Source organism: Castor canadensis, chromosome X, assembly GCF_047511655.1.
Source record: "Castor canadensis chromosome X, mCasCan1.hap1v2, whole genome shotgun sequence".
Taxonomy (NCBI): domain Eukaryota; kingdom Metazoa; phylum Chordata; class Mammalia; order Rodentia; family Castoridae; genus Castor; species Castor canadensis.
The window spans coordinates 109518359-109532596 of NC_133405.1; the positions used below are offsets into that span (position 1 = coordinate 109518359).

Consider the following 14238-nt stretch of genomic DNA (forward strand, 5'->3'; position numbering starts at 1 on the left):
GTATTTAATCCTGAATACCTTCTCATCTGGTCCTTCAGTCTATGAAGAAAGTCAGCAGGTCCTTTGTCTTTTCCCTGGTGTACATCAAAGACCTTGGCTATGTTCTGGGACTGTGGAACAGATTCCCCAATCACTTTAATGATCAGGTTCCTCATGTCCCCCATTTTCCCCTGTCATCAGGATCATTGTTATTCCAACGGGGATCTTCAAGAGGAAATTTTCTATCAGCTCAGTCAACTCCAGGTCCCAGTGGGTACTCTCTCTCCTATATGGCCATGGTGACCCTCCTTATAATAATTCTCTCCTCTCCAGAGAATAAGATTCCCAAAATGGACATAAGTTCCACCCAGCTATAAATTTGTGGGCCCAGAAATTGGTCAGCTTGATCAGCAACCTCATGTGAATCTTCTAAAAGGGACATTAATTCTCTTTTAAAATTTTGGACTTCAGAGCTAGTCAGCAGAACTTTGACAAAACCAAAGTTTCCATCTTCAGTTGGGACTTCTCTGAATTGATAGAAGATAGAAGGCCTGGGATGACATCTTAGGTCATGAGGGAAAGGAGAGGTTTTGAATGTCCTTCTGATATTGGAGTTCCCTTCCGAGCTCCGAAAGGAACAGACTGTGACCCGCAGGTGGGACTGAGACTGGTTGAAAGTCATTCAAGGGTTTAGAATGGGGGTCTAGACTGAGTTTTCAGGGACTCCTGATAAGGGCTTCTATCTCAATCTTGGGATTCTGACTGAGGAGCCCCTGGATTATTTTGGGGGGCAAACAGGAAAAAGGATCCCATCTGGAGGGCTTTTCCTTTGGCTACATTTTGTTCTCCATTCTGTCATCTTTTCTTGATTTTAGAGGGAATAGAACTACAGGTTCCTGCCTCTAACAGAGAGCATATTCAATTTGTTCTTGGCTCCCTGGGCTTTTATCATTTTCAATCAGTAATGAACAGACCCAGTCCTCATCTGACTCAAATCTTGGCCAAAAGACTGCTGATTTGAGAATGCATCCCTGGGTCCAGATGAAACAGCAATATTTAATCATTTGTTGCTTTTTTTTTAGTCCTTGGAGGGATTTAATTTGTGAATATTTCTTCCCTAGAGCTCTTTTTACTCATGTTGTTACCAATCCTGGTCTATCTGGCTGATGAAAACACGTGGTAGGTGTTCAACCTCCCTAATTCCTCAGAGGTGTCTCACACACAACTCCATGTGCTTCGTTCCTCTCCATTTCCCTCACGGGAGGATATCCAGCAGATGGCCAGAAAGCTGTATGTAGTCACCTGGATAACTATGGAACTTCAAATAGGAACTCCGCACTCACTTCGTGTCTTAGACATGTCTCATTCACTCTCACACAAGCTCCAAGATCTCCCCAGACACCAAGGAATATATTGCCACCTAATGGCATTTCTTACCTTGGCCTGTGCTCAGAATTGCTTGGCCACTGTGGTATGCTGTGCTTGTTAGGGCCTTTCTCCTGGTGTTGCCAAGAGAATCCAGACCCAGACATGAGTCCCCAGTCAAGCGGTGCTGGTTGCCCGATACCCTGGGGTCCCCACAGTGAGGTAGAGGGGTGTGCCTCTCTTGGAGGAAGGGGCTCCAAGCATCTCTCCTGGATGGAAGTCAAAGAATTCCTGGCCAATGCACCAAAATTGTTAGAAAAGAAAATTCCAATTAAAGACATGGGAACAATGAATTGTCTCAGCAATGCAAAACTTTACTTCTGATCAGAATGGTGCCAGCATGCACATGGGCAAAACAAGCACAATCGGGGAAAGGCAATCTGCTCCTCTATATCCCTGACTTGAGTAACCCTGGCTCTTGACCTGGATTGGTCCAGATCAAGAGTTCACAATCTTCTAGACTAGCTGAAATTCTATACCAACTCAGAGGGGGGGTTAAGATACACTGTGTGGTGGGCAATTTTTGTGGGCAAAGGGGCTTAGCAAGAATCTGTAAAATGAAGCTGGAACTATAAAGAATGCAGGCAACTAAAATGGTGATACACACTTTGATAGAAAAGACTGTTTTCTCACACTAGGGAAATAAATAAACCATTCTGCTTTGATTTTTTTGTTAAATGATATTAATAATCAACTACTTGATCATCTTGCTTATCTTGAGTATTAAATAAATCAATATATGTCAAATTCTTAGTATAAATTTCCAATAAACACAGGAAGAAATGTTCAGCATCCTTGACTATAAAGGAAAAGCAAATCAAAATGACACCATGGTTCCATCTCAACCAAGTCAAATGGCTGTCAGAAACAACAAAAGATTCTGACAAGAATGTTGGGGGAAAAGGAATTCTTTACATACTGTTAGTGGGAATGTAAAGTAGTGTAACCACTATAAGAATCAGTTTGGATGTTCCTCAAAAAATTTAAAATAGAACTAGCATATGAAGCAGCTATACCATTTCTGGGTATATACCCAAAACAATCAAAGCAGCATACTATACAGATTTGTGCATGCCCATGTGTGTTGCAACACTATTTACAATGGCCAAAGTATGGAATCAGCCTAGTTAACCATCAGTGTGTTAGTGGACAAAGAAAATTTATACATACACATTATCAGCAATAAAGAAGAATGAAACTGTATCATCTATAGGAAAATGCATGGACCGGGAGATTATTGCGTTATGAGAAATAAGCCAATCTCAGAAAGACAAGTATCACATGTCCTAAATGTGCAAATATAGGAGAAAAAGAAGGATGTGAAAATAAAAGGGGGTATTAGGGATATGGGAGGGGATAAGACAGAGGGGAAGAGGGATTAGAGAAGGTAATACAGGGTGTGAATATCATCAAAATACATTATATGCATATACGAAAATGTCATAATGAAAATCATTATGTGGTAGAATTAATATACACAAAGAAAATAAAAGCAATGTCAACCTTGGAAGTCTAGCAGGTGAATAAAGCAGCCAATTCTAGAAAAACTTGGTATAAAAGAGGAAGAAAGTTTTATGTTATCACATATTAAAGTAAAATAAAAATCAAAAGTTAAAGAAAATACACCATCAGCTGAAAATACTGAATGCTTGCCATCATCAATCTTTAAAGAAACACAATTTGCACCAAATAGGACATCACTTCATACTGCCTAAAAACTATAATAAAAAAGGTAAGGAAGTATTTGTGAAGATGTATAGAAATTAGAAGATTCATAAATTGATAGTGAGAATGTAAAAGAGTGCAGCCATTTTAGAAGGTAATTTGGATGTTTTCCAAATGTTAAACATTCAGCTATCAGAGACCAATTTAGTCCTCTCCTATGTAAAATATTAAAGTAAAATGAAAACATATGTTCACAAAAATATTAAATATTTATGTCCATATTATTTATAATAACCAAAAAGTGAATACAACTGTTCATAAACTGATTAGTGGATAGATTAAATGAGACATAGACATACAACAGAATATTATTAGTTTGTGCAAAAGAATGGAGCACTGACATAAGTTACAACATGGAAGAACAGTGAAAAAAAACAAATGCTAAGTAAAATAAGCCAGTTAGAAGAACAATATATAATTTAATTTATAAGATATTTCCACAATAGGCAAATCCATCAAATCCATAGAGGCACAAAGTAGATTACTGTTTTCTTGGGACTGGAGAGTAGGAAGTAACTGCTAATGGGTACATGTTATATCCATTGGGAGATGATGACAATGTTCTATAGTTAGATTCTGATGATGTTTGTACAATTCTATCATTTTTTTCCTGTCCTGGGGTTTGAGTTCAAGGACTCAGACTTTATAGGCAAGTGCTCTACCACTTGAGCCACTCTACCAGCCCTTTATCATTATATTGAAAAGTTTTAATCATGTGCATTAAATGGTTAAATTTCTAGTGCTGGAATTATATCTCAATAAGCTAAACCATACCTACCATATGACACAACATCAGTCCTAGGTTTTACCTCATAGAAACATTTATCTATAAAAGACATATAAATGCTGATCATGGCCTTATTCATAACAACAATAAAATGAAAATATAAATGTCTATCAATCAGTTAAGGAAAAAAGAAATTGTATATTATACATAATAAATTCATCAACATTTAACAGAATCACCAAATTCAACAAACAACTCTCTTTTCGCCATAAAGGGAAAAAACTGTTATCAATAGTTTTATATTCTTAAGGAATTTAACACTGATTTTTGTTTTGTTTTTTAACCTTTAAGACCTCAGTTAAGAGCTGGGGATGTGGCTCAAGTGACAGAGAACTTGCACGAGCCAAGTCTTTGGTTCAGTGCCCAGTACCACAAAAGATTTAAAAAAGAAAAAGATCTCAGTCAATTCTGAGTCAGTCAATAGAGATTCAGCAATGAGTCAGGTCAGCCAATATTCAATTAACAGGTCATATTCTCTACATAATGAGGAAAATGTTAGGATGTAAACTGTTATCAGATTTTAATATTAACCATTTTATCAGTAAATATTAGGGAATTATGTTTTTTGACTACTGCCTTTAAAATTATATGCTCTCATTTATTAATTTTAGTAGTAATTATTGCCATAATTTTTTATTTCGTACAGGTTCTAATGGTTCATTCAAACGAAGTCATACTTTAACCATAATTCTTAAGACATTTTATTTTTGATGAAAAAGACAAAAACAGATCCTCACATCTGAGAGTATGCTTGGTACTATCAGCTAGGTTTTATAATTAGTAGGATCTAAACTGATTCTTGCAGCTAGGCATCTTATTCTCCTATTGGATATAAGTAGTCCCACAGAACTGCAGCATCACACAAAGTCACTGTCATTGTGTTGAAGCAACACCAAACAAGAACATTCAACTGTCTAAACAGAGATTAAAACAAACTCATTGTGCAAACCACAAAATACCAAACATCCTTATGTCCTAGCTCATTGCTCTCTCTTGAAAATTTAAGCAGCGGCTACAATTTCTTTATCAATTATAAAATTTGCCATATTTCCTTTCTCTAGATAAGATTTGTCAAGTTACACAACCATAAAATTAACACTGTTCCTAACAAAATCATACAATCATAGTGAAATTCTCCCTTGATGCTTTCTCCAATTTACCCAGTCATGCATTCCCAGTAATTTTTGTCTGGAGGGCATTGACACTTAGTAGGTATGGGGGGAGAGAGAGCTCATTCTTGGTGAATACTTACATCCCTTTCTGTAGGACACATGATCATTGCCTTGGTTCACCAAAGCTTGTTGAACAAAGGTGCTAATACATTGAGAGGGGTTAACTTTCTGTTCTCAAATTTGTTTTGCCTGCGTGTCATTTCTCTGAATTTAGTGTAGAGCTTTACACTAATCATGACTTCTTATGTATTGACTGACAGTCATATTTCTGTAACAAAACAGCCTAAATAGAACATGAGAATGTCATATTACACCACTTCTTTTTGTCTATGTGTATTTGAATCTTGTAATGCCAATAATAAATACTTAATACTAAACCTAAGGGAATAATTCACAGCTTCTGAAAAAGCATAAAGTTTTAAAAAATAATAAAATAAATAATTGCTATTATCTAGTAATTTCACTTATAATAACTACAATTATTACTTAATGAAAAAAGTTGGAAAAAGTATAACTTAAATTGTATGGTAGACCTGATTTGAATATAAAAATGCTCCAATTTCAGGATATTAAGAATGTACTTAAAGTTCTTAGTCCTGATAGAAATTCCATTTTACATTACAAATTGATGTGTTGAATGTCTCAGAATTACCAATGATTACAGGATGATAAAATGTCCATTACGAATATAATGTAAGAATTGAAGCAAAGCACACAAACAAATGACATAGAAGATACTTTATCACAGGCATAATCTACTAGAGAAGTTACTGTCACTAAGGTCTGAAAAAATGGTTTATCAGTGAAAAAAAAAAGTTAACTATGCTTTAGTATTAATTATACAAAAGCTTAAGTACACACAATGCAAACGGCTACTGGTATATAAGAGCAAATTTACCTCCTGAAGAGCAGCCATCTATTTTATATGACACAGGTTTCTATTTACACTTAGAACAAATCACTGCATGTCACAGAGTTTCAAACATAGGATGGCTCTCCCTTTTCCTTTTTAAAAAAGTGGCTCTGAGCCACCATCTGTAGGTTTTGGGAAAGGAAACTTCCCAAAACTGTGCTTGACTCCCTGGTCCAAAATTAAGACATCTTAGTCTACTTTCAGTACTAAATCCGGGTGTGCTGGCTGAACAGTGTCTATACTCCATCCTCTTCAGTCCATGGATTTACAATTGCCAGACAAAACACTGATTTTATCATAGCAGTCACCAACCAGCTATTTTCCATGATTCTCCAAAGCCAACAGAATAGTATCCTAAAAATGTTGGCTTGATAGTCAATGTCCTGGATGGCTTGGCACCACAGATAGCTATTTCCAACTTTTACTACTTAATACTCTCCAACATGCCTTCCTTTACCAAGTTATGACCTTACTTTGTCCTTCCCAATTCCATCATGGAAAAAAATTCTAATGAGAGAAATGAAGCATATCTATCCAAACTGAGGTAGAGGTGCTGAGAAAAGGACCTCACGGGATACATAATAAATAAAGCTATTGTGTTGGTTCCACTACTAAACTCTTAACAGTTTCTGGAAAAGCTGTGAACAACTAAATATTTCTTATTTATTATTTTATTTCGGTTGAACAAGGATAGAATGTTCATAAGGAAGACTCAATGTCAATTAATCAGTTAACCCAAAAAATTTATAAGCAAGGCTAGCTGTTTTTTTCTCCAAATGTTCTCTCTTTTACCTCTGCTCTGTTATACATAATTTCTATTTCTTCCTAGGTTAGATGAAAGTCAATTTAATCATTTATATTCCTTTATAGAAGTAAACAGTGTTGATTCTTCAACATTCTACATCTAATCTGGTTAAATTTTAGTCATATTACCTAATCCTCCTCTTCAATAGACCTTTTCCAAGTATTTGTGTCCATAGGGACCATCTCCTTTCTCTAGATTTCTTTCTCTAATGTCTAGATTATTTCTACCACTCACTTTAGTGGCTTTCCAAATATACAGCCCTGAGTAAAAACTTAACTATTTCATATGTAACATTAATTTCTCTGGGTGGACTAGAAATAGCAGAGTCCTTTGTATCCTTCTCAACAACTGATAACAGTAATATTTAAAAACACCCTACAGCACTAATAATAAGGTGATTTTGTTTTTTAACAATCACGTTCTTCACCATGAATCTTTTTGAATACATTCTCTCTTGACTTGTCTTCTATGAAACCACTCTTCTATTCCTTTCCTATTTTTACCATTCTGCCTTCTCTCCTTCCCAGAAATATTCCCTATAACTATCCAACTTTCAAACTTTATACTAATCATAGAATTTTTCCTTGGCCTTTATAAAACAATTCCCAAGCCAACCTTAGTAATGTCAACCTTACAGGATAAGTTGGAAGATAATTTAAAAATATTCCTATGTGACTCCATCTTCCACTGACTTCTCCAAATCTACATGGTCAAAATGGAGCCCCTCATCTTCACTCCAGATGTCTCCTTTTTTTCCACTCCATTAAGTGACTCTGAAGGACATTTCAAGGACATCCTGACTCTCCTTCATAGTCTACATCTTTTTTTATTCATTTATTCACATGTGCAGACATTGTTTGGGCCATTTCTTCCCCATATCCCCACCTCCTCCCTCTTCCCCCCATCCCTCCTCACTTCCAGGCAGAACCTGTTCTGCCCTTATCTTTAATTTTGTTAAAGAGAGAGTATAAACAATAATAAGAAAGACATAGCAGTTTTGCTAGTTGAGATAAGGATAGCTATACAGAGAGATTCCTAGCATTGCTTCCACGTACAAATGTGTTACAACCCAAGTTGATTCATCTCTAACTGTCCTTTTTTCTAGTTCCTGATCCCCTTCTCATATTGACCTCTGTCACTTTAAGGTTTCTGTAGTAGTTCCTCTGCAGTGGGGACATCAAATACTATCATGTTTTGGGTTTCTTACCTATCCCCATACCTCCTGTGTGTGTTCTCCCCTTATCATGTGACCCAAGTTCAACCACATTACATAGTCTACATCTGATACATATCAAGAGCCCGTGGACCTGGCCTTATAATTGTGTCCCTATTAGTTTTTTTTTTTACTATTTATGCCCAAGTTCTACATGACCCCTACATTAAGATACGCTCATGCCTACAACTGCTGTTAAACTTCTCACCACAAACCCCATCTAATTCTTTCTTACTGCTGGTAGACTCATTCCTCTAATCACTTTGATTAGAGTCTTCCCAATGAACTAGGTGAAAAATTCTGTAATCTCCATCATGTAGTCTACACAACCTTTTAAGCCTTATTTTGTCATATTTCTGAATTGACTTAACCAATTTTATTCTGAGCTGCCCCATAAACAGGTCCCAAGATTTCTCACCTCTGGCTCTTTGTTTATACTGATTTTTCTGTCTTAAATGAGTTCCACTAATATCACATATTTCTACCTCAGTATTGCTCTTCTTTAATCCTATGGTCTTTGTTTTACTCTTATGGTAGTCATTGTATTTTTGTACATTATATTTTCTATGTAAAGGTTTCATTGTAGTTTTTTAATTTTTCTGGTAAGCAAGGGCATAGACCAGCTGAGTTATTTTCTAATACTCTGCAAGATCATGCTTAGTTCATCACATATGAAACATTTTAATATATTGAAGAAAAATTCTACTAAATATAGGAAATAAAGAATAACTTGTGCTTCAAAAGGAGCTTTTCCTCACAAACCCTCCTACTTACTGATCATGCAATCCTGTGCTCAGGTATATGCTAAACATGGAAAATATCTTTTTTTTTTCTATCCTAGCAATTTAATCTGACTCCCACAATTGTACTAGAAAGTATGAGCTAGTAAGCTATCCCAAATAAGGTAGAAAATGTATATAATTTGCATGTATCTCCTTACTCATCTACTTATTTACTCATTTACTAATTTAACCAAATTTGTTAGGTACTATGACATGATTGTGTCCTTCAAATTCATGTACTGGAAATTTAATCCCCAATGCAACAGCATAAGGGCATGGGGACTTTTGGTAGACATTTAGTTCATGAGAGCACCACCATTATGGATAGATTAATACTACTACAAAAGGGCTTGATGGAGGTGATTACCTCTTCCCTTGCTTTCTTCTTTATTGTTTTCATTTAGAGACCTTGTCTCTGTGGCCCTGGCCAACTGGGACTGTCCATCTTTTTTCCACATACTCCCAAGTACTGGGATTACAGACATGCTCTCCCCAAACCTGGCCTATCCTTCTACTTTCTGACATATGTAACAGAATTCCTCCCCTTGAAAGGATCAGTTTCAAGGTGTCATCTTGGATAGATTTTGTTTGTTTTTTCTGATGGTACTGGAGTTTGAATTCAGGGCCTTGCACTTGCTAGTCAGGCTCCCTATCACTTGAGCCACACCCAATCCCTCTTTGTGCCATCTTAGAAGAACAGATTAGCCCTCACCAGATAAAGAACCTGCTGGTGCCTTGATCTTGGACTTCTCAGATTCCAGAACTGTGAAAAACAATTTCTATTATTTAAATTACTCAATCTAAAGTATTGTGTTGTACACAAACAAAGATAGTAGATTTTCATTATTTTCCAGTCATAGTTCTAGGTTCTGGGAATACAGCAGTGAACAATATAAGTAAGATTTCTTCTAGAAAGAAGCCCATATTCTACTAGAAGACAGACAACAAGTGAATTCATATATTTTGTATTGAAAACATACTATAGAGTAATAAACAGAATAGAAAATGGTAAAAGTACATGTTGTTCTAGGAAGGATACCTTGAAGCATCACAGAGAAGCTAACATTTGAGCAGAGATTTAATAGACTGAGAAAGGGAACCAGGAAGGTATATGGGAAGATAATGTTCCAGGCAGCGAAAATAGGAAATGCAAAGGCTTTGCAAAGGCCTAGAACTCAGTGTGCTAAAAACCAGGAAATTGGCCAGGCAATGCCTATAAGCATTATCCTAAAACCTGCAGCAAGCTATACAAAATTAACTTCCATGGACTATTCTGTCAGTAAAAATAGAAGTATAATCTCCATATTAATTTTCAATATATGTACACTCTTGTTAAAATGTTATTCCATAGTACTTAAACTATTTGTGTTTGTGTAGGCCATCTTATAACTATTTATTTTCACCATATTCTATATTTTGTGGTGCTGGAGATCAAACCCAGGGCTTTATACATACTGCAAGTGCTGTACCACTAAATGATACCCCAGACCTTTTTGTTGCACCTAATTCTTTATATTTTTAAGGAGGAAAATACATTTTATATATGGATCTTTAGTTTTAACTATTCCCAAATACCAACATATAGATATATATCTCACAAACTATTTTTTTGTTTTGTTGAAACAGGGTCTTGGTATGCAGACCTGGCTGGTCCTTGAACTGGTAATCTCCTGTCTCACCCTCCTCAGTGGTGGGATAACAGGTGTTTATCACCTTGCCTGGTTTATCTCTTTTAATCTTGATGTCACTCACTTTCTTAAGAACAATTATATTTGAAGCCACATTAGAAACTAAACCCATTCTAAAGTTTGGATTAAACTCTGAGGGTTGAATATAAAAATTAGTTATTATATGCCAAAACAAAGCCTACTCTGAATACAATAGGTTTGTGCACACTTGGAAGAGAAGAGCAGAATTGAAGCTAAAAGAACAATGACCATTCACATTGTTGTCATTAAAATCAATGCTTATGACTAAGGAAAATTCACAGCTACTTTCCCAATTAGAACTTTTCCAAACACTTTAAGGTTCTTCAGATATAACTGAGAGAGCTTCATCCTGCAAGAGCACGATTGGGAAGTACCTGCCTGAATACTATGGCTGGTCTATCTGTGAACACTTACATGGAGCTAAAATGACATATCCTCCAAACAATTCATGAAGCACTGGACTTAGTGACATCTAACATGACCCTCCTATGACAAATAAGATGATTTGTCACCAAATTTCACTTGACCTAACTAATTATGCACAACGTTTGAATGCTACATCTAAATCAAATAACTTATACCATTGACATTGTAATCTTTCATGTCCACATCATCTCTACATATTTCAGCATTTTTTCTCCAAATAATAAAACATGTATCTTTTGTTATCTAGTCCTGAACATAATAAAAAAGACATATTTTCTTTTTTTACAGAACACAGTATAAATGGTGGAATTGCGTCTAGAGTCCCTGGAGGCTGAATGTAGTTTTCTGGCTCATTTACATAGTCACATTATAATTTGCAATAATTTATTCAAAGAAACCAAGTTCTCACCTCTCTGAGTATTTTTCCATATAACATGTCGAGTATTCTCATAATTTGTGTTCAACCAACTAAGCAGAATCCTTTCAGCATTAGAATATATGTTGCTAGATACAAAAGAAGGGTTGATTTTTGGTGAATTTTGCATATCGATAGGGGGCACAGAATTGTAGCAATGTGGTGCAACCCGGGATAGAACCAAAACCTAAAATTAAGAAAGAGATAACATTTACTAGACTTGAATGAAAAACGGACAAATAAATATTTGAAGAGTAAATAAAAATACGACATGTAGTTAAATAAAGGAAGGTACAAATATTTTCTGGTTAAGTAAATTCATTCAGGATTGAAAGAGAAAATAAGATGCATGCCACTAATGTTCATTTTGAATCCCCAACATTTTGTTTCTATAGCATTTAGTTCATGGGGTGTCATACTATATAATTTTGAGGAGCAGCTTATTACCCAATTAAAATAATAACTACATTAGAGGATCAATCTGTTAAAATGCCAATTCATTTAAAACACAAGGATTCAAAATCATTTTCTTATTTTTTTAGCAGCTTATGCAACTTAAAAATAAAAATTTTGAAAACTGGCATGGTGGGTTCACACCTATAATTCCAGCACTTGAAAGGCTAAGGTAGGAAGATTGTGAATTCATGGCCAGCTTGCCTGGCATAGCAAGACCTTGTCTCCAAAAAACACCCCCAAAATTGAAAATCAAAGCAATAAATTACACAAACAAAACTGTTTTTGACATAGATACTTATTGAAGGGGTCTATTTTTTTATTCACTTATTCACATGTGCATACATTGTTTGGGCCATATCTCCCCCAAACCCCCACCTCCTCCCTCTTCCCCCCAACCTCCTCCTCGCTTCCAGGCAGAACCTGTTCTGCCCTTATCTCTAATTTTATTGAAGAGAAAACATAAGCAATAATAAGAAAGACAAAACATTTTTGCTAGTTGAGATAAGGATAGCTATACAGAGAGATTCCTAGCATTGTTTCCATGTACAAATGTGTTACAACCCAAGTTGATTCATCTCAAACTGACCTTTTCACTAGTTCCTGATCCCCTTCTCATATTGACCTCTGTTGCTTTAAGGTTTCTGTATTAGTTCCTCTGGAGTGGGGACATCAAACGCTTTCATGTTTTGGGTTTCTTACCTATTCCCATACCTCCTGTATGTGCTCTTGTGATCCAAGTCCAACCACATTCCTGTATTTGCCCTAGATCTAAAGTCCGCATATGAGGGAGAACATACAATTTTTGGTCTTCTGAGCCTGACTAACCTCGCTCAGAATGATGTTCTCCAGTTCCAACCATTTACTTGTGAATGATAAGATTTCATTCTTCTTCATGGCTGAGTAAAATTCCATTGTGTATAAATAACACATTTTCTTAATGCATTCATCAGTACTGGGGCATCTTGGCTGTTTCCATAACTTGGCTATTGTGAATAGCGCTGCAATAAACATGGGTGTGCAGGGGCCTCTGAAGTAACCTGTGCCGCATTCCTTTGGGTATATTCCCAAGAGTGGTATTGCTGGATCATATGGCAGATCTGTGTTTATATTTTTAAGAAGCCTCCATATTTTTTTCCAGAGTGATTGCACTAGCTTGCATTCCCACCAGCAGTGTACGAAGGTTCTTTTTTCCCCACATCCTCGCCAACACATGTTGTTAGTGGTGTTTTTGTTGATGGCTGTTCTAACAGGGGTGAGGTGGAATCTTAGTGTGGTTTTCATTTGCATTTCCTTTATGGATAGAAATGGTGATCATTTTTTCATGTGTTTTTTTGGCCATTTGAATTTCTTCTTTTGAGAAAGTTCTGTTTAGTTCAGTTGCTCATTTCTTTATTGGTTCATTGATTTTGGGAGAGTTTAGTTTGTTAAGTTCCCTGTATATTCTGGTTACCATTGAAGGGGTCTATTTTTAAGATTACAAAAGTGTATAAAATTTTATAATTTGACATATTTTATCCTATGCTGTGAAATTTGGCATATTTACATAATATTACCATTCACTATAAACATACTACATGTGGTATCATGAAGTAATGTATCTGGATTTAAAAATGAATAATATTAAGGAAAGGACTCTTTGACCAGTAGAGTAACACAGCAAAGAATTATTCAAAGTTACACTTCTCTAGTCATTTGATACAGGTTCTAGATGAGATGAAGAAATTAATATTCTACTTCTTGCCCCCTCCCTCTCCATCCTATCTATCTATCCATCTATCACTAAATCGTTAGTTTACTTTATAGTACACATTACTAGCTCAGTTCCTTGGTTCATCCGTTGGCATTGGTGCGAAGACCACAATTTGAATGACATATACTATAGAGATATTGTTGGTATCTTAGTCATAGCTACACAGCATTCACCTCAGCATTCTGAAACCTGCTAAATTCTAAACACCTACAAATTCACAAAGGAGGGATTTAATTTTCTGGTCCATGGGAACGTATGCATCGAACACAAGGTAAGCCAGGAACATCAGAGGATAGTGACTCAGAAGCAGTCCCATAAAAACGATGGTCAGGGAGTTGGTAGTTAAATATTACAGCTTCCTCAATCAGTAGGAATCTCACATGTGTTCTACAATTTCTCCCATAAAATTCTAGTGGATTGGGCCTCAGCTACTCACCAGAAAACTTGATTGCAACCACATCTGTTACTAGCTTCACTGTATTTTCTGTTTCAATTTCCTACTACCCTTATTTGTTTGAGAAGCCTCTGCAACAAACCATATGAACTCAGAAACTTATCTTAGAGTTTGCTTCTTTAAGAATACAGCCTAAGATAAACACTTTCATAGTCAAGTATATTATTTATAACTTTGAAAAATTGTCATTTCTTTTATGTAGTACATATCTATGTTAAATAGTGTCT

The 14238-nt window shown here is 35.8% G+C and overlaps 1 protein-coding gene across 1 annotated transcript in view; it reads right to left on the reverse strand.

Annotated features, from left to right (window-relative positions):
* Positions 1–14238, reverse strand: part of Cfap47 (cilia and flagella associated protein 47) — a 393644-nt gene that overhangs the window by 237520 nt on the left and 141886 nt on the right. Inside the window, exon 33 of the mRNA XM_074062282.1 lies at positions 11346–11538. Coding sequence (XP_073918383.1) covers positions 11346–11538 — 193 coding nt within the window. The remainder of the gene's footprint in view (positions 1–11345; positions 11539–14238) is intronic.